At 42.2% G+C, this 21172-nt stretch overlaps 1 protein-coding gene and 1 long non-coding RNA gene across 4 annotated transcripts in view; one reads left to right on the top strand and one right to left on the bottom strand.

Moving 5' to 3' along the window:
- The window catches only part of NADK2 (NAD kinase 2, mitochondrial), a 31394-nt gene that overhangs the window by 473 nt on the left and 9749 nt on the right, over positions 1 to 21172 (top strand). For all 3 annotated transcript variants that reach the window (XM_021380611.1, XM_021380610.1, XM_021380613.1), the window contains exons 2-5: positions 14666 to 14754; positions 15100 to 15188; positions 16651 to 16732; positions 17972 to 18055. In XM_021380611.1, the coding sequence (XP_021236286.1) occupies positions 14666 to 14754; positions 15100 to 15188; positions 16651 to 16732; positions 17972 to 18055 (344 nt within the window). The remainder of the gene's footprint in view (positions 1 to 14665; positions 14755 to 15099; positions 15189 to 16650; positions 16733 to 17971; positions 18056 to 21172) is intronic.
- On the bottom strand, positions 2 to 20587 carry LOC110389740. The gene is made up of 3 exons (XR_002433361.1): positions 18961 to 20587; positions 4768 to 4876; positions 2 to 4571 (listed from the first exon to the last, which is right to left on the bottom strand). It is a non-coding gene; the product is annotated as an uncharacterized LOC110389740 (long non-coding RNA).

The following is a 21172-nucleotide window of genomic DNA, read 5'->3' as shown; positions in this document are numbered from 1 at the left end:
CCGGGGCGGCCGTGAGCCGGCGCCGGGCCGGGAGAGCAGCGCGGCCGCGGGCTGATGCCGTTATCGAGGGCCGGGGGTGCCCGGGAGTGTGCCGGGTTGTTCTGGCAGTGCTCAGCGGATCCCACTCTTCTTTTCCCTCGCAGCGCGCAGTGAGAGGGCTGTATGTGCAGAAGCGCACGCTGAGGAGAGCGCTGTGTTGTGAAAATCCCCTCCGAGACCTAGAGAGGACTTGCTCTCATTTCTTCCCACCCCTTTAGTTCTGCTTCACTTCCTCATTTCATCTTTCGTTTCCTAACAACTCTAGCCAAACAGTCAGATCTCCCATGCACACCTAGCCGTCTTGCTGCTGCTTTCAGAGATGCTTTTTTCTTTGTTCTTTTAGGCGGTAGCTGCAAAGGCAGGTGGTTTTTGGGGAAGGCACGCCAAGGGCAGCGGGTCTCCCTGCAGCCGCCGTTGTGCCCGCCCCTCCCCGCGGCGATCCCCGTCCTGCGGCCGGCGCCTTCCAGCCGTCACCGTGCCCGCGGTGCGCTGCGGGACGGGGCTGCCGTCCTCGCTCCGAACCGTTGCTTTGGAATTGTTGTAGGCTTGGATTGGTTGAAACTTGCAGAGGGGTTCCCTTTCTGTAGGAGGGGCGGGTGATGTGTTTGTGCCGCCTTAAAAAGTACTTTATCCGAAAAAAGAGAGTTCTTGATATTTTTCAGCATTCCCTTTTTTAAACATTTTTCTGGGTACTTCAGGCAGCTACCATCTCTTGTGGAATTCCTGTCTAAGCATACTGCGTGTTGCATAAATGTCTTTAAGTGATCAAACTTCATACAGTGCCACATGGAACCACCTGCCTGCATTCATTCTGTCACCGAGTGTAGGTTAGTGCTGCTGGGTGTCTCCCTGTCCCACAACCGCAGAGAAGGAGCATCTCACCCAGCTCACTGTGAGACTGCTCTCGAGGAAACGTTCATTGCTGCAAAGTATAGAGAATCACACTTAGTTCCTCAGTGTGCAGCTGAACCCAGGAGGAATGAAACTGCTAGTTTTGCCTTTGCGTAACTGCTTGTGTGGAGGCTAGACCAGAACAGGGGATCAGTGAGGGATGCGATGGCCCTGAATTCTCAGCTGCAGCTTTTCCAAGAACAAATGTTTTGCAGGATCAGTAACCTGTGTCAGCTGAAGATGCCTTAAAGAAAAGTAACCCTGGATGCACAGTGCCTGACTGCAGTAGTTGCAGAAAAATCTTAAGTGTATTTTTGGAGAAAATCTCAGAAGTACTAATTCTCCAGACTGGGAGTAGTGCCTTTTTTTAAAATCTAGCTTCCCTGTCAAAATACCTCTGCATGAGGAGTTGCAGCAATAAAACTCACTATCTCCATGTAGCCTAAGTCTGACTTGCCTAAATACATGTCCACCGGTATTTATTTAGGCTCTCTGCAAAAATGCCTCTATTTACTGTCTGCTGGAACTCAGGACTCAGATTCTTTTCCTTGATCTCTGAGTTAGCAGCAGTCTTAGCAAATGTGTTAGATGAGGATTCAGGAGATTCTTACTAGCTCTCGTGGATCTCCACATAATGTTCTTCCTGCTGTGGACAGTGTTTGAACTCGTTGCTTTTTGTTCCCTGAGTTAGTCACACTGGCTCCTTGCATCTCTGCTTCTGGTGTAGGCTGCAGGAGCTGGTCCCCGGGCTGCTGGTCTCTGAGAAGCTGAAGCCAGGCGCATGGACAGGGTGTCCCACTGGGGGTACTGAGGACTGGGGTTTGGTTCATTCTGAACGTCATACTCTAATGCGGGTGTGAGTGGTGCAGGAGCTCAGTTGTGTGGAAAGGTGAGACAGGGAGCAAAGTGGGCATGTGGGCTTGCCTGGAAGCCTGTGGCTGATGAGGTGATGGCAAAAAGCATGGAAGTGTGTAGGAAACAACTGCTATGGGACTAAGCAGTTGTGCCTGTTCGCTGCAACAAGAAAGCATGCCCAAATTTAGGTGTTGCATTTGGTGTTTTTTTTGCATGAAGACAGAAAATATGGTAATGCAGAAGTGGATGCTGTGTACATGCCTTTGAGCTTCAAATTAAATAGATTAGAAAAACAGTTAAGTTGTTCTGTATGTACAGAGACTCTAAATCATTGTTGTACTCCAGTATATAAGAAAAATGTAAATCAGTGTGTATCACATACGCATACACTATATAAATTATAACATACACCGAGTAGCATGCTATCTTGGTATAGAAGCTGGTTTGCCAACACTTCTAATAGGAGATGCAGGCACCTAGGAGCTGTGGCCCTTTTTTTGGATGCACCAATGAGTTGTACTACACAGACACTGTTACAGGTTTCAGAGTTAAAGCAACAAGTTTAGAATTCCTGAATTCTTTCTCACTGGAAAAAGGGAGAGGTGAAGAAATAGTCCAGGCAGCAGAAAAGTGGAACAGATGGGGAGACATGGTGACAGAGTAAACACTGAAAGTATTTAGGAGATCTCTGAAAGATTAAATCTTTCATTGTGTCTCTGCATATATGGCATGCGTGCTTTTCTCAAGAGGTTGTGTTCATATATCCTACCACAGATGCTCTTGCACACTTACGAATGACTCTCTTGAGTCTGTTGAGGACTGTGCCTGTTCACATTTGACTTTTGTCATTAATATTATATTTCTGTACTCTTCTGAAAAGGATAGTTAAGTGCTCTGAATGCTATTCTACAGGAGAGGATTTGAGTCTTTAAAAGCTTAGAAAGGAAGTTAAATACATGTAAAAGATGATGTATCTTCTGATACCTGGGAAGAAAAATGCTCTTAAGTAATCAAGCACTTAAAAACAATTTTTTGCATCAGTAAGTTCCATGCATCATACCACACAGGAGCTGTTTTGTTTGCCCTCATGAGATTTAAAGAGACTTCTGTATTTCTAACACTTGCAGTTATCAGCTCTAAGTTCAGTAAAGTACCGATCATTTTGCAAGTCCCTACACGTATTTTGCTTACCATCACTGATAGCACTTTGAATTTCCTCTGCTTGGCATCTGCTGGTCACTAAAATGATCTGATCAGCTAATACTGAAGGCTGCTGCTGGTGCTGAAAGAATTTCAGTGCTACTTACAAACCTTTATTTCCTTCCCAGAAAGCTCGTGGAGAGCAAGCGTTGCTGTCTTTCTTACATAAACACAGAGAGCTCTCGGTCCCAGTACTAGATAGAGCTAATTTCCTTGGTCCTGTTTTTTCCTTCAGTTTGACAGAGCAATCGACACACAATTGCTGACTTGTCTGTCACTGCTGGAAGGTATCGAGGGAAGATCAACAAAATTAGTTGTCCAAATACACATCAGATGCAGTTTAACTACCTTTGAAAACATGCTGTCAAGTGAAAATTATGATTGTGTTTTTCTTGATTGGAGGAAGGTGATTTAATGTGGACCACAGTTGATATGCTGCCGTGACTGTTTTGGGTGTCTGTCTTTGGACTGGGGAGGGAAAGAAAAGAACTGAAATTTTGCACCACTGCAACAAGTTGGCAGAGGTGATCATCTCAAAAATGTGTTTACTTAGCTATCTTGAAAATTGGCAGCTGGGTAGAGAAGGAGTATTCTGGGTATTGCTGCCTTTGAAAGAGGCGTGATGGGAGCTCAGTGTTAATATAGGGCACCAAAATCATGCTAAGCGGGGCTGGTTCAGAAGGGAGCTTCCCCCAGCAGTGGGAAAGTCTCAGCTGGAGCTTGTGAGCTCTTGTGCACCAAGAAGAAAGAGAAGTGGAGAGGAATTAGGTGCATCCCTCCAGTTTAGATGCTAGCAGCACCCGCTGTTACTAATCTGTGCATTAAAGTTTCCGTGCTTCTTAGAAGGTGATCTCTTAAGGAAAATGTACTATTTTAGCTCTCATTGGATAAGGGATTTTTTTTTCTTACATTATAGAAAAAGCTCATTACTCCTTTTACATCAAGTGGCAAAAAGATGAGTTTTTTGGGGACCTCACCTCTGAATTGCTTTTCCGAACTACCAGAATTGCTGGTTTCTGGGTGTCACACCACTACCCTCAAGGCACTCTTGGCAACTAGGATGGACTTTTCATTCTCTAGACTTCTGTTTGAAATCTGCTTTTCAGTCCAAGTGCCCGTGATCCATGAGAATTCTATTCAGAAAATGTTACTCGGGTATTTTTAACACTAGAGTTTTTATAGATGCAAGGCAGGGAGCAGAAAGGGAAAAGTAATATGCAAACTGAAGAGTTTAGCAAAATTCTAACTTTTAAATGAAATCTCAGTCTTTAAAAAGAAAAAACAAAAAACTTAAAGCCCCTGTGTTTTCTTTTTAAAACTTGAGCTGTTCTAAAAAGCAGTGAGCTTTAGGGTCTGTATCAGCCCATACATTGTGTGGATCCATTTGTGTGGTGTGTGAAGGTAGTATCTTTGAATGAGGACTTAACTAACCATTGAGGTGGTGCTGTGAAGCTTTTCTTTATTTGGATGAATTCAGACTAGCTGTCTCTGGTTGCTTGTTCTGTAACGTGTACTGTTCCAGGAGATTATCTTCTAGGGAGCGCATACTGTTTGAAAGCTGGTAGAACCATAGTTGACTGCCTCACCTTGAAAAGAAAAAAAAAAAAGAATACTGTGTGCTGAATTTGAAGCATAATGAAGTCAAGAGATAGATTACAGTGTGCCAAGATGATATAAACCTAGGATGCTTTTCTCACAAAGAGTTTGAGCTGCTCTGCTAGAAACGTTGGAGTGGGTGTAACTGTAGTTCAAATCACACAGGCACAGTGTTTTTTTACTTACCTTTACTTCTCGGACTTGGTATGTTTGTCTCAGTGTCCAGTAAATTTAGCTGCTGCTTTGTAGAATAAAATGCCTTCTAGGTTGCCATTGAGAGGAACCTGGAAAATGACTGAAACAAATGAATGGAACATAATTTCTTCCGTAGTGCTTGTTTTTCCAGCACCTCATTCAAGTATACTTAGTTTTATATGTAGCAAGTAGACATGAATGTATGGTGTTTTGGTGTGGTTAAATCAAATGTCAACTATCTCATCATCTAATGCTTAATACAGCCAATAAAGGCTTTTTTTTTTTGGGAGAGCCTTTAAGTAGTTGTGATTTATGTCATAGTGATGTTAGTGTCCGACTGGATTGCCTGCATTGTGCTGGACTTCTGGAAACCTGTTACTGCAGAAAGTACTTCCTGATTTGTTCATAGTTAACACAACTTGTTCTTTGTTAGCCCTCAGATTGCAAACCACTGTGTGGATTCTTCAGTTGTGGTTAAAATAACAGTACAACAGTTTAATGTGGTAAATGAAGTAAACACTCCATGGCATTTTTAGTTTTGTTCATCTGCAGATAAAATTCTCACCCCAAAGCAGCATTTCTTTAAAGCTTCAGGAAAGTGATGTTGCCTGTTTTACTTACCAGGTGAAGAAATTGTCAATCTCAGCTGCTACAGAAGTAATGGAATACAAAATGCTACAATATGCAGAGCACTTCATCACCATCACTGTAGGGCAGCTGCAAAGGCAGCATTTGGGAGGCTGCTGTCACTGTGTAACAGAAGTGAGGGGTCTAAACTGCTGGGAGAGAAGGTAATGGAGGCGTAAGCAAAATGCTTCCTTGCTAAAGCAGCCCAGTAGGGTACTGCAACATGAGAAATGGCATACAGAACTAATAGAAACACAATGTGCATAAAGGCCAGACTGCTGGGAACAGTTTGTGTAGTTACTCATGTCCCAGACTGGGACAAGAGGGAAGGAACTGGGCTTAATGCCTGCAGCCTGCAACTGAGTGGTACTTTGAAATGGAAAACTCAGTTCACGTTTAAAGCTTTGCAGGGAGCTTAAACCTTGAGCCTAGGTCTTGCTGATTCTCAGCAGGGCTTTGTTTTGGACAGCTCTGTTTCTTTGCTACTTCAGCTAAGGGAAATGGTCATTACTAAAGTCATCCTGAAAACCGGACATTAATTTTGTGAATTGCACTTTATAAATTAAATCATCCAAAGTCAGTGTGTTGTAAGTTAATCCAGGACCTGTATCTCAGTCACACTGTTTGTTGGGTTTGCTTCAGAGAGGGCTTTGGAGCACTTGCTAGGTGGGGCTACCTGGGCTGAGTGACCCCGGACAGGTTAATCCTCTCATACTGCAGCCATGAGTCTGCTGAAGCCTGTCATATTGCTATCAAAAGCTTCAGCCATAGGCTAATCAAACAAAGCATCCATTCAGTGAAGATGTATATTGGACTAACTTTTTTTCCAAATCTGGTGACTACACAAACTTCATTTTCTCTAACAACACCACGGAGGGGCAGATGGGAAGCATTTTGGTATTTGTACTGCAGAAGCAAGTAGGAGAACATGCTTCAGCTACAAGAAGTTTGAGAAGTGTAAGAGGCCTGGTGAATCCCATGAAGGCAGGATCATTGGTATAAATACAGTGGCTGAGGCTTGTGAGTGGTCATTGTTTGTTATCTGGATAACTGGTCTTCATTTAACAGAAACTGAAGGTGGGCATGGTCTGACACTGTGATGGCTGTTGTCATCCTCAGACCCAGACATAGCTATTTGATTTTATCTATAGTGGTTAAACACTTCTGTCTTCAGGCTAAAATTAAAACTTCTCTGTTCAGCTGTTGCATTCTAAATCTGTTTGGTGATTCTTTCTGTAGAAGTTGGATAGATAGGAGACCAGTAATCTGTTCTTCTTTTGCTGCTTGTTTGTTTGTGAGGGAAGTTTGTTGTGGAAACTTGAGTGATTGTTTCTAGTTTGACTCTTAAAGTGTCTTAAAATGAGCAGTGGTCTGCTAAGGTTTTGCCTCCATCCTGCTGCAACAGCAACTTCAGACTTCATCAGTGTTGCAAATTCTGAATAAGCCTTAGAACATAATTATGTATGTTATGTGCATCTGAAAAGCTACTGCTAATTTTAACGTATTAGGATAAAATGTAGAAGATAATCAGTTCATAGGTTTGCTCTGGACAACATTCACATTTACTGTTTTATGATCCTAATGCTTAGGTTAGGAAACGTCAGTAAAACTTTAGCTACAGCTTTTCTTTTCCCCATTCCCTAATACGAGGGTTGTAACTCAAGTACACAGACAGCAGCAGGAGTTCTGAAGTATGTGGACAGCAGTGGGAATCCTGGTGCTGCCAGCTGTGTTGCACTTTGTCAGTGCAGCACTGTTGCATGGGGCCTGTGAGGCTTCAGGACAGTAGCTCTGCAGCTCAGGCCCCATGGAGTCTGGCTGAAGGCTGGAGAAGGAAGGCAGCCTCCAGCAAATGTCTCCTGTCTAAATGGCTGTTAGAGGTGCTCTATGAAAAATCAGCCTTTCTTTAAAAATGATCAGGCAGGAGCTTGTATTGTGGTGTAACACTCAGACAGCTCAGGATCATGGGGCCACTTCCTACTCCCTCCCCAGGGAGGTTGTAAAACAGAATCAGGGAGGTAAAATGGCTTGAATTCCTGGTTGAGATGAAGGCTGCTCTCCGGGTAAAGGAGAAGCCTTGCATGTAAGCAAAACACAGTGAGGAATTCATTGACTGCTTCCCATCAGCAACAAGTGTTCAGCCAATGCCAGGACAGCAGGGCTCGGCATGCATAGCAGTTTCTCGGGAAGACAAATGGCATCACTCCAAACGTCTCTCCTTCCTCCCCTCAGCTTTATTGTTCAGTATGATGCCATGTAGAATGGAATGTCCCTTCGGCAGTTTGGGTCAGCTGTCCTGGTTCTGTTCCCTCCCAGCCCCTCGCTGGCAGGGCAGTGTGAGGAAGCTGAAACCTCCTTGGCGCTGTGTAAGCACCGCTCACCAACAGCTAGCCTATCAAGGTGTGACCAGCTAAATCCTCATTCTCATCCTAAATCCAAACCAAGGCATCATATGTCTACAAAGAAAATTATTGGTAAAGTAGCTCTCATGTTTGTAGTCATGTATTTTTTTTTCACAATTTTACATGCTTTTGAGGTCGGGTTTTTTTGTTCTTCTGATGACGCCACCCTTAGCTGTTTGTCCTTATGCCGTGATGCTGCATTTCCTGCACATCCTGAACTTACAGGAATGAAGAACTATCTTTTCCTGTTCTGGTAGCCTTAGCAAGTAGGACTTGGCAAATGTTGTATTTCCCATGTTATAGTCTGTAAGTTCTATTCATCAGTGCTTTCAGTTTCCTTTGCTCTCACTGTTCTTTCCTGCTAACTGCTGGAATAAATTTTTAGCAGCAGTGCAGGACTCCAGTCTTTCATGTAAGCTTTTATACCTTCAACTTAAATTCCAAGCATGCGGATCCTGAGCTCTGCAGGACGTGCGTTTTATTTTCCACTTATCTGTAAAGTCAGTCTTCAGATTGGCAGTTTCTGAAAGTATATCGCTTTAAGTTTAAATGTTTTGTGGTTTACAGTATACTCCTTCTACTGTACTGGTAGGTTTCCTTAACTTTTTTGATGATTTTTTGATTTTCAAGTGTTAGTACTGATAAGTTATGCAGGAATATGTACTGTGACCCTGTGACACTTCAAAAAATTTTTTTTCAGTTTCCTGGGTCAAACATTTGCTTATTCCATGCAAGGAAGTTATTTTTCATGAAAAGGTTGGTGGTGAAATGCAATGAAAGTATTTCACTTCACTTGAGTATTTTTATTAAATGAGGTTTTTTTAAGTAAACCTGAAGAAATCTTCTTATACCAAGTTACTAATATAGATGTTATCAGATGTTTGGTACTACTCTGTTTTTCTTAAGACAGAGCTGATACTCAGATCAAAATGCCAGTCTGTAGAGCTTGAAATACGTAACAAGCTCAGCACTGGTCTGTCATTGTAGTTTTCTTCTCATATTTCAGCTAAGAAGACATGATGCCCTCAAATCCTGAAGTAACAATGTAAATACCAAAGATTAATGCATGCTTTTCTCTCTTAAAAGTCAGGTGAACGTTCATGTGCTTTGCTTACTCCTTGCAGCCATTTTTGCCTTGCTTATAAGGTGGTTATGGAAACAAGTCCTGCTCAAATGCTCTCATTCTTTTTTCCTAGTAACAGCAGCTTGAAGATGTATTTAGTTTGCTCTTCTTTTTAGGATGTAGTTGCAAGGTTAGCTGTTTTAGAGGAGGTTTTGAGGGAGTCAGTGAATTCCCTTCATCCATATCCTATTCTATACAAGCAGGGAGGCTGTTGTGCTCACTGTTGGATATTGGAAGCAGACCAGCCTGCCAAAGTCTTTTCTTCTGGAAGGAGAACTGTGACAACTGTAAACCAGAGCTTTATCTGAAAGGTGGAACTTGCCAGCTGTCGTCAGACAGAAGGGCAGGAGTAGGACTTAAGGGCCAGAGGAGTTGGTGGTAAGGCCCATCATCAGCCCATCTAAACAGCAGGCTTGAAAGTTAAGTCTGCAGCATGAGCTTGTCCGGACATCTAGCTGCTACCGGGCTTTCCAAGGAGATGACTGTGTGCACTGACTGGGCTGTCTAACCTTTGTCTCCAACTTTGTAAAAGTAAAAATGAGACAGTGGTCTCTGTCTTGGTGCTTTGGTATTGAAGAGCTCCTTTAAGAAGTAACGTTAGTAATCCCTTCATGGCATTCACATCCTGGGTATGAGGCAGGTCAGGGCTAGTGGGTACAAATGCAACCACAGAAGTGGAATCATTCCATGATTCTGTGAGCTCTCTCCACCAGAACTGCGGATGCTTTTTGAGTTATTTGGAGTAGTTACTTGAAAAGCTGCTAATACAAGTGTTCATGTTTGATGGACTTCACTGTGGGTAGGCTGGGGCAGGCTGCTTTGGGAAGAATGAAGCTACAGATAAGCTGACTTGTAATTTCCTGAGCCTTCTGCATATTAGGAGGATTCATTATCTCCATAGATGTAGTTTAGCTATTTAAACTTAAAGCATTGACTTTTCATTTCCCTTGTAGCTTAGTGATGCTTGCTTGTTTTAGTGTTGAATTCGAAGAGGAGACCTTTGCACTTTTGATACCTATTCCGTAATGCTGATCTTTATAAGAGAAAAAATATCCACAGAAATTTTCAGCCAGTTGTCAGGATACTGGCAGCTAATTTGAGCATTGTTTCTGCTTTCTGACCAAGCAGACTTGGTTCCCCAGCAGTTGAATTACCCAAATCTCTCTTTGCTGGTAACAGCAGTGAAGTGTTGGCTGTAGAACTGCCACTGATGTTAGTAGTCCATATGATTATAAATGATCATGCAGAGGTTCATTGCTTGCTCATTGTTCTGAGGCAGAATCTGTCTTGGACTAAGCTGAAAGATCATTTGCTGACAAATCTGGCAAATAAATAAAGTAAATAAAATTGCAGGGTAGAGTTTGTGTTTCACATGTGGAAGTAAATAATCTGTGGAATTAGCCGTCTGAAGAACATGCGCTGCAGTGTCTGCTAGTCAGGCACTCGGCTGGTGACAGCGTTTTGTTCACAGTGGATATTTCCAGAGGAAATATAAACGGGAGCCCTAACTTTGTACCCCTGTAGATTTTGTGTAGTGTTCATTTGCTTTGGATTTCTTGTTCTTTTTGGTAGTAAAGAAAGGTCAGTTAGTGCTCCAAAAAGTATGATTGAGAATCCAAATTATAGCAAATTAGACCTGTGGTGCTCAGAGGTCCGTGGGTGGCAAATAGATGTATTTTTCTTTTCTCCTTTCCACTCCAGATGGATTCTGTAAGTTTGAAAACCAGCCCAGCAGTGAGCAGTGCTGTAACTGGCTGCAGTGTTGTGGTTTTTTTCCCTGCCCACAGCTGCACCTCTTTGCTCCTTGGAGCAGCACCATGAGCTCTTTTGCAGAGGATGCACTGAAATATGCATTGTAGCTGGGGAGGAGACCCACAATAATTCGTGGGATTTAACACTCTCCACCCCAGCAAAGTGGTGCTAACAAGCTTCTTTGAGATGATCTGGAAGATCAGTGAAGATGTTTTCAGGTTACCCATGTGTTTATCTTTTCCTATGACCAAGCACAGCTAGCAGCTGCCCACACTGTCTGCCTGTAGTGCTGTTGATGGCATAGAGGCGGAGCCTAGGAGCCCTTTCTACTGGAGAAGGTTTCCTGATCCCAGCTGTAAAACCAACTGAGGATTTCACTTCTACAAGGTATCACTGATTCTAAACCCACCAAGCAGCATGAAGGTGCAATTTCAGAACAGTCAATTCCATTCTTTTCTATAATTTCTTCAGCACTTATCTTTTTGTGTTGCTCACAGTTGGATTTCTTGAAGTTCATTTTTATCAGACAAATAAAGATTGCATTTGTTGGGTATTGGATTGCAGTTAATTGTGTTTGTTATGTCTTGCCTGTCCTTTCTCCTTTGCTGTGGAGTTCTGTGGTGTGGGAATCTTTATGAAAATGGAATTAGATTCAGCTGTCTGGCACTGCTTGTTCTTGGAAGGCTGTGCAGCCTTGTATAAAAGCACAGGATGAATAAATAGCTGGAAATGCCTTTTCAAAGCTTCTGGCACAGACATATTTCTCTACACAAACTTGAAGAGGTCTTCTGTTTCTGCTCTGCTGAGTGGGAAAGGGAAACAGTGACAGTATCATCTTAGAATACTTCAGGTTAGATGGAAACTTAGGAGGTGATCTAGTCTCTTTCATTAGGAATGTATTTACTGACTCCTTTCACTTAATAGCATCTTTTTTTTTTTTTCCCTTTCCTACTTCCAAATTGGGCTTAATCTGCATACAGACATGTATTTGGCAGTACCAGTGCCAAATGAACAGACTAAATAATGATTTGGAGAATATATAGAGAGAGGAAGTGACTGAATTACTTGAATGGAAGCTTGTTGCAAAAAAATCGAATAATGAGCCAGAGGTCTTACCCATGTGAAATGCTAAATGTTCACATGGTCTAAAGCGTGTCCTGAGATTAAGTATTTAAATTATTTTACTTCCAAGAAGAATGGTGCTAGAATTCAACTGCTAAATACAGTTTGTCTTGTTGATATGGTTTAGAAAAATTGGGTCTGTGAACCCAAGTATTGAAGGATTAGGTGGCTTGACCTTAAGTTTTGCTTCCTTTTTGATGTAAGGGAAGTGCTACCTTTGTTACCACTTGGCAGTCTTTCATTTTAGCTCAAATACAATTTGAAGGTTAATGCTATAGGTATTTCAGAGATGCCTGTTGTAATTAGTCATTCATGTTGCTTTGTCTGTTGTCCTCTTTCTGATTAGCACAAAGTTTAGGTAAGTAGCTAACTATTTCATAGAACCATAGAATGGCCTAGGTTGAAAAGGACCATAATGATCATCTAGTCTCAACCCCCCTGCTGAGTGCAGGGTTGCCAACCACTAGACCAGGCTGCCCAGAGCCACGTCCAGCCTGGACTTGAATGCCTCCAGGGACGGGGCATCCATAACCTCTCTGGGCAACCTGTGCCAGTGCGTCACCACCCTCTGCGTGAAAAACTTCCTCCTAACATCTAACTGAAATCTCTTCTGTCTTAGTGTAAAACCATTGCCCCATGTCCTTTCACTACCCACCCATGTAAACAGTCTTTCCCCTTCCTGTTTATATGCGCCCTTCAAGTATTGGAAGGCCACAATGAGGTCTCCCTGAAGCCTTCTCTACTCCAAGCTAAACAAGCCCAGTTCCCTCAACCTTTCTTCATAGGAGAGGTGCTCTAGCCCTCTGATCATCTTGGTGGCCCTCCTCTGAACTAGTTCCAAGAGCTCTGTGTCTTTCTTGTGCTGGGGGCCCCAGGTCTTGATGCAGTACTGCAGATGGGACCTCACAAGAGCTGAGTAGAAGGGGACAATCACCTCCCTCTCCCTGCTGGCCACTCCTCTTTTAATGCAGCCCAGAACATAGTTGGCATTCCAGGCTGCCAGTGCACACTGCTGGCTCATGTCCAGCTTCTCGTCCACCACGACCCCTAAGTCCTTCTCTGCAGGGCTGCTCTCAAGGAGTTCTTCCCCCAGTCTGTATAAATACCTGGGATACCTGGGATTGCTCTGGCCCAAGTGCAGCACCTTGCATTTGGCCCTGTTGAACCTCATTAGGTTCACATGGGCTCACTTCTCCAGCCTGCCCAAGTCCCTCTGGATGGTTTCCCTTCCCTCCAATGTATCGACGAGCAGTGTTCCCCAGGGGTCAGTGCTGGGGGCTGTCCTCTTCAATATCTTTACTGATGATCTGGATGAGGGCATTGAGAGCACCCTCAGTAAGCTTGCAGATGACGCCAAGCTGGCAAGAAGTGTCGATCTGCCTGGGGGTAGAGAGGCCCTACAGAGAGATTTGGACAGGCTGGATCTCTGGGCTAAAGCCAATGGTTCAACGAGACCAAGTGCCAGGTCCTGCACTTTGGCTGCAACAACCCCAGGCAATGCTACAGGCTGGGGGCAGAGTGGCTGGAAGGTTGTGTGGGGGAAATGGACCTGGGGGTATTGGTCGATGCTCAGCTGGGCATGAGCCAGCAGTGTGCCCAGGTGGCCAAGAAGGCCAATGGCATCCTGGCTTGTATCAGAAATAGTGTTGCCAGTAGGAGTAGGGAAGTCATTCTCCCTCTGTACTCAGCCCTGGTGAGGCCCCACCTTGAGTACTGTGTCCAGTTTTGGGCCCCTCACTGCAAGAAAGACACTGAGGCCCTGGAGCGTGTTCAGAGGAGGGCGACGAAGCTGGTGAGGGGTCTGGAGCACAGGCCTCATGAGGAGCGGCTGAGGGAGCTGGGATTGTTCAGTCTGGAGAAGAGGAGGCTCAGGGGAGACCTTATCTCCCCTGCTCTCTATAACTACCTGAAGGGAGGTTGTGGTGAGCTGGGGGTCAGCCTCTTCTCTCTTGTAACTAGTGACAGGACGAGGGGAAATGGCCTCAAGTTGCGCCAGGGGAGATTTAGGCTGGACATTAGGAAACACTACTTTTCTGAAAGAGTGGTCAGGCGCTGGAGCGGGCTGCCCAGGGAGGTGGTGGAGTCACCATCCCTGGAGGTGTTCAAGAAACATTTAGATATAGCGTTGAGAGACATGGTTTAGTGGGGTTATTGGTGGTAGGTGGATGGTTGGACTGGATGATCTTGTAGGCCTTTTCCAACCTAGCTAATTCTATGATTCTATGACTGCACCACTCAGCTTGGTGTCATCTGCAAACTTGCTGAGGGTGCACTCGATTCCATCATCTGTGTCATTGATGAAGCTGTTGAAGAGCACCACTCCCAAGACCAACCCCTGAGGGACACTACTTGTGACCGGCCTCCACACTGATGCAGAACCATTGATCACAACCCTTTGGCTGCATTCAGCCAACCAATTCCTAATTCACTGATCAGTCCATGCTTTAAATCCATACCTCTCCAATGTAGAGAGAAGGATGTGGTGAGGGACCATGTCCAAGGCTTTGAGTGCTTTCATCGCATGTTGGAGGAGGATATTAGTAAAGCTGTTTTATGTAGATGTACCTAGAGTCTAAATTGCTTGAATTTAGGGAAAGCAAAGTGTCTGCAGTGGCGTAGAGGTCAGTGTACCATATTTGTTTGCATGGTTGTCTGCAGCCCTGGAGGTTGATTGCTGTGAGAATGTAATTACAGTAATTGGTGAATGTAAGCTGGCAGGCATGTATACAGAGATGTAACTAATGGGACACTTATAAAAGCATGTATCTTTATAATAAGATAAAATAGGTTTTATACAGCTTCTGTTGATATGAATCACTACAATAAGTGCTCTTGATTAACTATTCCATTTTCTGTCTTACAGCTTGCCTTGAAGGGATCTAATTATGCTGGTCTATTGGAGCGGCATCGCATTCATACAAAAAATGTGGAGCATGTTGTAGAGAGTTTACGGTAAGAATATATGGATGCTGAGAATTTCAGAAGCAGTGCAGCTGTTCATGGTTTGTGTGAAATAATGTTAAGAAAGCTTTGTATGACAGGCTTTAGGAAAAGAATATTGAAAACAAGATGATGCAGATGGACAGTCATCCCTGAAACATCACGTAAACTACAGTGTGGTTAACTAACACACTAAATGATTATATTGAAAACAAATGAAAAAGATGTAAAGCATTTGCATGGGCATAAAATGCTCAAATACCACCCTAATTAGTCCTTGGTTACGTGTGAGTTTTCCTGAAGGCTGTGAGAAGGATTAATATAGGACACATTCTGGCTTTTTCCTGCACTTTATAGGAGCGAGAAGATAGAAGTCCGTCTTGTTAAACGTCGAGAATATAATGAAGAGACAGTTCGATGGGCAGATGCTGTTATATCTGCAGGAGGTATGACTTCATGGAAATGTAGTATTTGTTTCATTATGTTTTCACAGAAATGTTTTTCAAATAAATTTTGCAGTGTGTGAAGCATTTGGAGATATTCATACCTTGGAAACAAATTGGTGATTTAATTGTCAGAAAATATGAGAAAATGTAATGGTTGTGGCTGTTCTTTCTTTCTCCAGTGTCTAAAGTTGTAGCAGTAGGTAGTAAATGGCAATGCATGGCTACCTTGGATATGTTTAGTATTGTCTTTTGTAAAATGGTGTAAATTGTTGAATTTTCTATTGTTTTCTGCTGAAGAGGATAAAATACTTGCTTTTATATGATTACGCATAGCCCTTTACCTCATTCTGTTTTTGAGAAATGTGAGGTGGAGACTAACAAACTGCCATTTCCTTCCCCTTCCCAAACTTACTTTCTTTCACACTTAATTCCGGTGACTGACTGACGTATCTATTTGGATAGACAGAAATATGCAGTTTCTGAGCCACTTCTGCTGCTGCTTAGAGCTTTCTGAATGAGCCAGCGGAGCAACTACCATAATTGATTCCTTTTAACACTGGATTGCAGCTGTTCATTCAGTTTTACTTTTGTGAATTGCTGCAAAATCTGCTGTGTGTTGCTGGGCTCTGACTTAATGTTCAAGATTTGTGGCAGTAGACCTGAATACTGCCCTGCCTTTGTCTTCTCCCTGACTTAGTCCACTTTGCCCTTAGTACTCAAAATGGATCATAAGGGATGTGTTTGTACTGGAAGCACCCTAATAACACTGCTGTAGGTTTCAGTGAAATCTTCAAAGTTGGAGACTAAAATGAGGGGTGAATATTTCCTCTGCCAGCTTGACTGTGGCAACATCCTTCATAGTTACGAGGGAAGTGGCACATCGAAGATTTTCAGAGCTCCTATCTTGTTGCGAAGACTGATTTGGATTGTAACTGTCCTTCTGTTTGACAGGGAATTAAATTAATATCTGAAGAATCAGTGGCACTTAAAGGCTTATACCCTTCTCAGTTTAATGTGAGACTTTTTTTCTAAGCATGCATATGTGGGGCCAAATAAGATCCTTACATTAAGATCCTTAAATTACGCCTTCTGAGATGAAACTAAAGCTATTGTTTTGATGGGAATCACTCTAAAATTTGGTATTGTTTCCTGGCCTCTGTGGTTTTGTTTAGCATTATTTTCTATATTAATGCTCTTAACAGGTAATAAGCATATAGCAATCTCCATAAATCTCTTTTCTAACTTTCTCCAGTCACATTTGTTGTCTTGAATTTGGTTGGTATTATTTTGCTTTAAAAGATATTAGTAGTTTTCTGGTCCTTTTTTTGGTGTTTGTGTACTCCTTAGCTGATTGGCTGTAAATACAGAGAGATGGGGAAGGGTGATATGTGCTGCAAAACATGTGAGACTGTTTGGACAGTAGAATGAAAAGTGAAACTAACAGCTTTTTGTTTTTCTGTAGGTGACGGTACAATGTTGTTGGCAGCCAGTAAGGTCTTTGATAAATTTAAACCAGTTATTGGAGTAAATACTGATCCTGAAAGGTAAAAACACATTTGGGAAAGTGACGCTCCATTTAATATCAGGCATAATGTGCATCTGTTTTCATCATGCATGTGGCACGCCTGTAGCATTTGGCAACACAAATGTCTATCGTACTTGACTGTAGGTATCTAGTTAACTTGTTTTATTATAAAAGTTTCCAAAATGAGTTGTCCCCTCTCATCTGAGAGGACTAAAGTGTATTGGATAAGCATTACTGTGTTCAGCTGTTTTCATACAAATGTAGCAGTACTTAAAGCTAGGTAACTTGTGTTACTGACCAGAAGCTTGGGGCTGGAGGTGCTGATATAGAGTATTGAATGGAAAAGGGACTGAGTTAACAAAAGCAACTAAGTGTGGTACCTGAACACTCAAGATCTTTATTTAAGAGAAGTTTTGTTAGGTATACTATTCTAGACCTCAGAGGACACTGTCTCCTCAACCACTTAATGGCATTTAGTTGTCCTCTATAAACTCTACCTAGCAGTAAGATTGATTTGGGCAGGTGGATCCAGTGTATTAGTACTGCCTGGTTGGTATAACCTTCACATGGATGGCAAATAAAAACTCAGAATTCACCAAGGTTCTGTCTGCTGTGATTTCCAGATCTAGATTTTTGCTTCTGGTATTACCAGTTAATCAAATATTAGTAGATAAGAAAGCAGTAGATAAAATGTTGTAATTCTTTCCATTCCTTACTTCTCTTCCAAAACCTTTCAAATTCTGTGAATAAGTTTTCTACAATATCAAGTGTGAATATCAGGATTCAAATAATAAGTGCCTTCAATTTATCAAATATCACTCATGAAAGGGTAACAGTGTTTAGCTTTATGGCTTGGACATGCAATTCTTTTGATCTTAGGCATGTGATCTACCTGTCTTGTATCACCAATTTGTATTAAATGTTGTTTCTAACTCTCAAGGTTTTTTAACATTGAATTCCTTGCTGGACCTGCAGTGACAGGAACTCCTAGTACACAGATGTTCTTGCAGGATTGCTAGCTGAGCAGCCAGTTGTTAGGAGAATGGGAGTATGGAAGTAAGGTCCTCATCTCTTACGTATGCTGCAGGAGCTGAAGGATGTGTGTGGTTGCTGGTGCACTTTGTATGCGTAATACTATAGGCTTGTAAAAGTAAAAAGTCTTGCTTTGCTTTATGTAACAAAAAGGCTTTTTTTCTTTAAGGCATCAGATATTGTTATAGTGTCTTTTTTCATTATCTTTATTCCTTTTTGCTTCCAGATCAGAGGGTCACCTGTGTTTGCCTGTGAGATATACACACTCATTTCCTGATGCACTACAGAAGCTTTATCGTGGTGAGTTCAGGTATGATTCACTGATTTTTGGTTTTACAACACATTGATTGGATAATGCTTACTAATGTGCGATCCATAAGGAACAAGTGATGCTTAGTAAAATCTTAATGGTTCAAATCATTAATTCTGTGTAAATGTTGACTGTGTAGAAAAATACGTGGTTGAGAGTGGTGCTGGACTGTAAAGGATAAAGTTGGCTACTGGTTCCTGGAAAAAAGGGCATTTGGTATGGCCTTCACCAATTGATTTTCTTTTCTGACTTAGCAAATGCATAAACAAGGAACTATAGTTTTATGAAAGATGTGTTGCTTTATGTATTTCAACACTAAGAAAACTTTGCACTACAGTGGCTGGTAATGCTAATAGAAGCTGATGAAGCCAACCCAGTTAGGAAATGGTCAGTTTGATGTAGATGGTTTTGGTGATTAAAGTAAAGTGACTTAAATTTTGTTACTAGAGTAGTGTTAGGGAAAGCTTATCTTCATAATAAGGATAGCTTGGTGCTTTCAATACTAGATGTTCTCAAAACAATTAATCTCATGAACTAAGGAGGAAACAATTTGAATTTTAAAGGACAAACTAGGTGAGAGTTTTTCAGTCTCTTATTTAAAAAAGACCTTGTTCTGTGGTGTCACTGTTTTATGATTTTTGATTGGTATTCCATATCATAACATCATGCAGTGCACCAGGAGTTGCAAGACTGCTCTCTTTGCTCCCTGGCCGTCTTGCCTACAGCATTAGAGTAGGGGCTTTGGTTTTGGAAACTCTTGATCACTCGTTTTTATTTGATTTATTACCTTCAATTCCAATCCTGTTGTGTTGTATTATCTCACATTCCGCTGTTATATTTAGTAAACTCAGTTTCTTCCCTTAGCTCGTTGCCACTGTTTTCCTTGTCTAGGCCCATCTCCCTACCTTTTTCACCTCCTCTCCCTGATCCCTCCTTTTCCAGGGTGTGGGTTTGGGAGTCCCTTCACCCCCTTGTCATGGAACTAGGCTGAACCAGGCCAAACTGTGACATATGGTGTGCTAACATTCCAGGAATACTTTTGTGATGGCAAGCAATCAAACAGAAGCAAGTAATTCACATTATAATATATTGCAATTGTTTTTTGTTAATACTTCTGGCATACTTAATTTGTAGCTTGAAGCATTCTTGTATTTGTGCCATGCAAAATTCTAGATTGAGGTGAATACAGTCATCAGGTTTGATTATACGTAACTAAAGGAGTTTCAGTAGTTGTTACTAATTGAAAAGGTACTTTTCAAATCAAATGTCCTAAGTTACAAGCTTCTGTTTTTTAAGCCTTTCCGTGTTGCTAAGTTGTTTAGTTAAAGCTGTTAAAGTCCCTTGCTGCTTTAGCTACTTGTAACATTTTGTTGGATGCCATGTTGAAATTTTCATTGCTTTGCTCCTGTTGTTGCTGTAACAGAACTGAAGCCTCAGCAGAGCAAAACAGATAGGATCTTTCTGATTGTTGTTTCAGAGTAATTCTGAAAACTGATATTTCTAAGCGAGGACTTGAGTGGGTGTTCTCTGATTTATCTGAGCATAAGGAAGCTTTATACTAGGTGGATAACTGGATCAACTTGTCTGAAAGAACTTTTGAGGGCTCAGAGTTCCATTAGGATGGTGATGTATGTGTGGGAGACTGGAAAGAGCGGAGTTTTTTTAATCCCTTTTCTTGAACTGTGTGGAAGTCACCTTACTTGAAGAATCTGTAAATGTTTACCTTGTTGTACCACATAACAACCAAGTTCCACATAACAACCAATCCAGTCGATTTATAAAAGGCAAGCTGTATCAGACTGCCTTTGTTTTGTGATGGTAAACAGTGTAACAGGATCTCAGAACAGGGATGTAATAGTCCAGACCTGTAATTTTTTTCTTTCTGAATTGAAGCTAGTATTTCTATTTTGTTTTATATAATCTCTAAATTATAAGAGGAAAAAGAAATTGATTTCTAGGAGAGAAATTTAAAAATCTGAATGATGTAATTAACAGCCTAAGGAAGAATGCCTTTTATTTCTATATCCTTCTGTTTCTTCATCTGAACCACTCTTAAGCATCCTAAAATTCCCAGGCCAGGAAATCTTATTTAGTATATGAAATATTCATTGCCTGTATTAATAAAAGGATGAATAAAGCTGCTTTTTGGATATCTATGAATGCAGGCAAGCAATGGTAAATTGCTGTAAAGGCACTGCTGTATAAATTCCTTAGTACTTGTTGTTCTCAGACTCATTGCATCAGTCATGCATTCAGAATTTAGGATCACATTTTTAAAAAGATATGTGTGAGTCATTGCTGGGTCCAGTCTTCAACGTCTTCATCAGTGACCTGGATGAAGGGACAGAGTCCACCCTCAGCAAGTTTTCTGATGATACAAAGCTGGGAGGCATGGCTGACACATGGGATATTTGGCAGGGAGGAACCTGACGTGGTTTTACAAAAGCAAGTGTAGAGTCTTGCACGTGGGGAGGAATAACTGCATGCATCAGTACTAATTAAAGGATGACCTGCTGGAGAGGAGCTCTGCAGAGAAGGACCTGGGGCTTCTGGTGGACAACAGGTTGGCCACGAGCCAGCAGTGTGACCTTGTGGCCAAGAAGGCCAATGGTATCCTGGGGTGCATTAAAAAGAGCATGGCCACCACCTCCAGGGAGGTGATGCTGCTCTTCTACTCTGCCCTGGTGAGAACACATTTAGAATACTGTGTCCAGTTCTGGGATCCCCAGTTCAAAAATGACAGGGATCTTCCAAAATGATTCTAGTCCAGCAGAAGGCCATAATGATGATAAAGGGCCTGGAGCATCTCCCTTATGAGGAAAGGCTGAGTAACCTGGGTCTGCTCAGCCTGGGGAAGAGAAGATGGAGAGGGGATCTGATGAATGTCTATAAATATCTAAAGGGAGATGGGAAGCAAGTGGATGAGGACAGGCTCTTCTCAGTGGTGTGTAGCAATATGACAAGCTTACTCCTAAAACTTGTACACAGGAAGTTCCATACAAACATATGAAAGAACTTATTTATGGTAAGAGTGATGAAGCACTGGAACAGGCTGCCCAGAGAGGTTGTGGAGTCTCCTTCTATGGAGATATTCAAGACCTGTCTGGGCGCCTACCT

Source organism: Numida meleagris, chromosome Z (genome assembly GCF_002078875.1).
Source record: "Numida meleagris isolate 19003 breed g44 Domestic line chromosome Z, NumMel1.0, whole genome shotgun sequence".
Classification (NCBI taxonomy): Eukaryota; Metazoa; Chordata; class Aves; order Galliformes; family Numididae; genus Numida; species Numida meleagris.
Note: the sequence above shows the minus strand (reverse complement) of the source record. Positions and strands in the feature narration are given on the sequence as shown.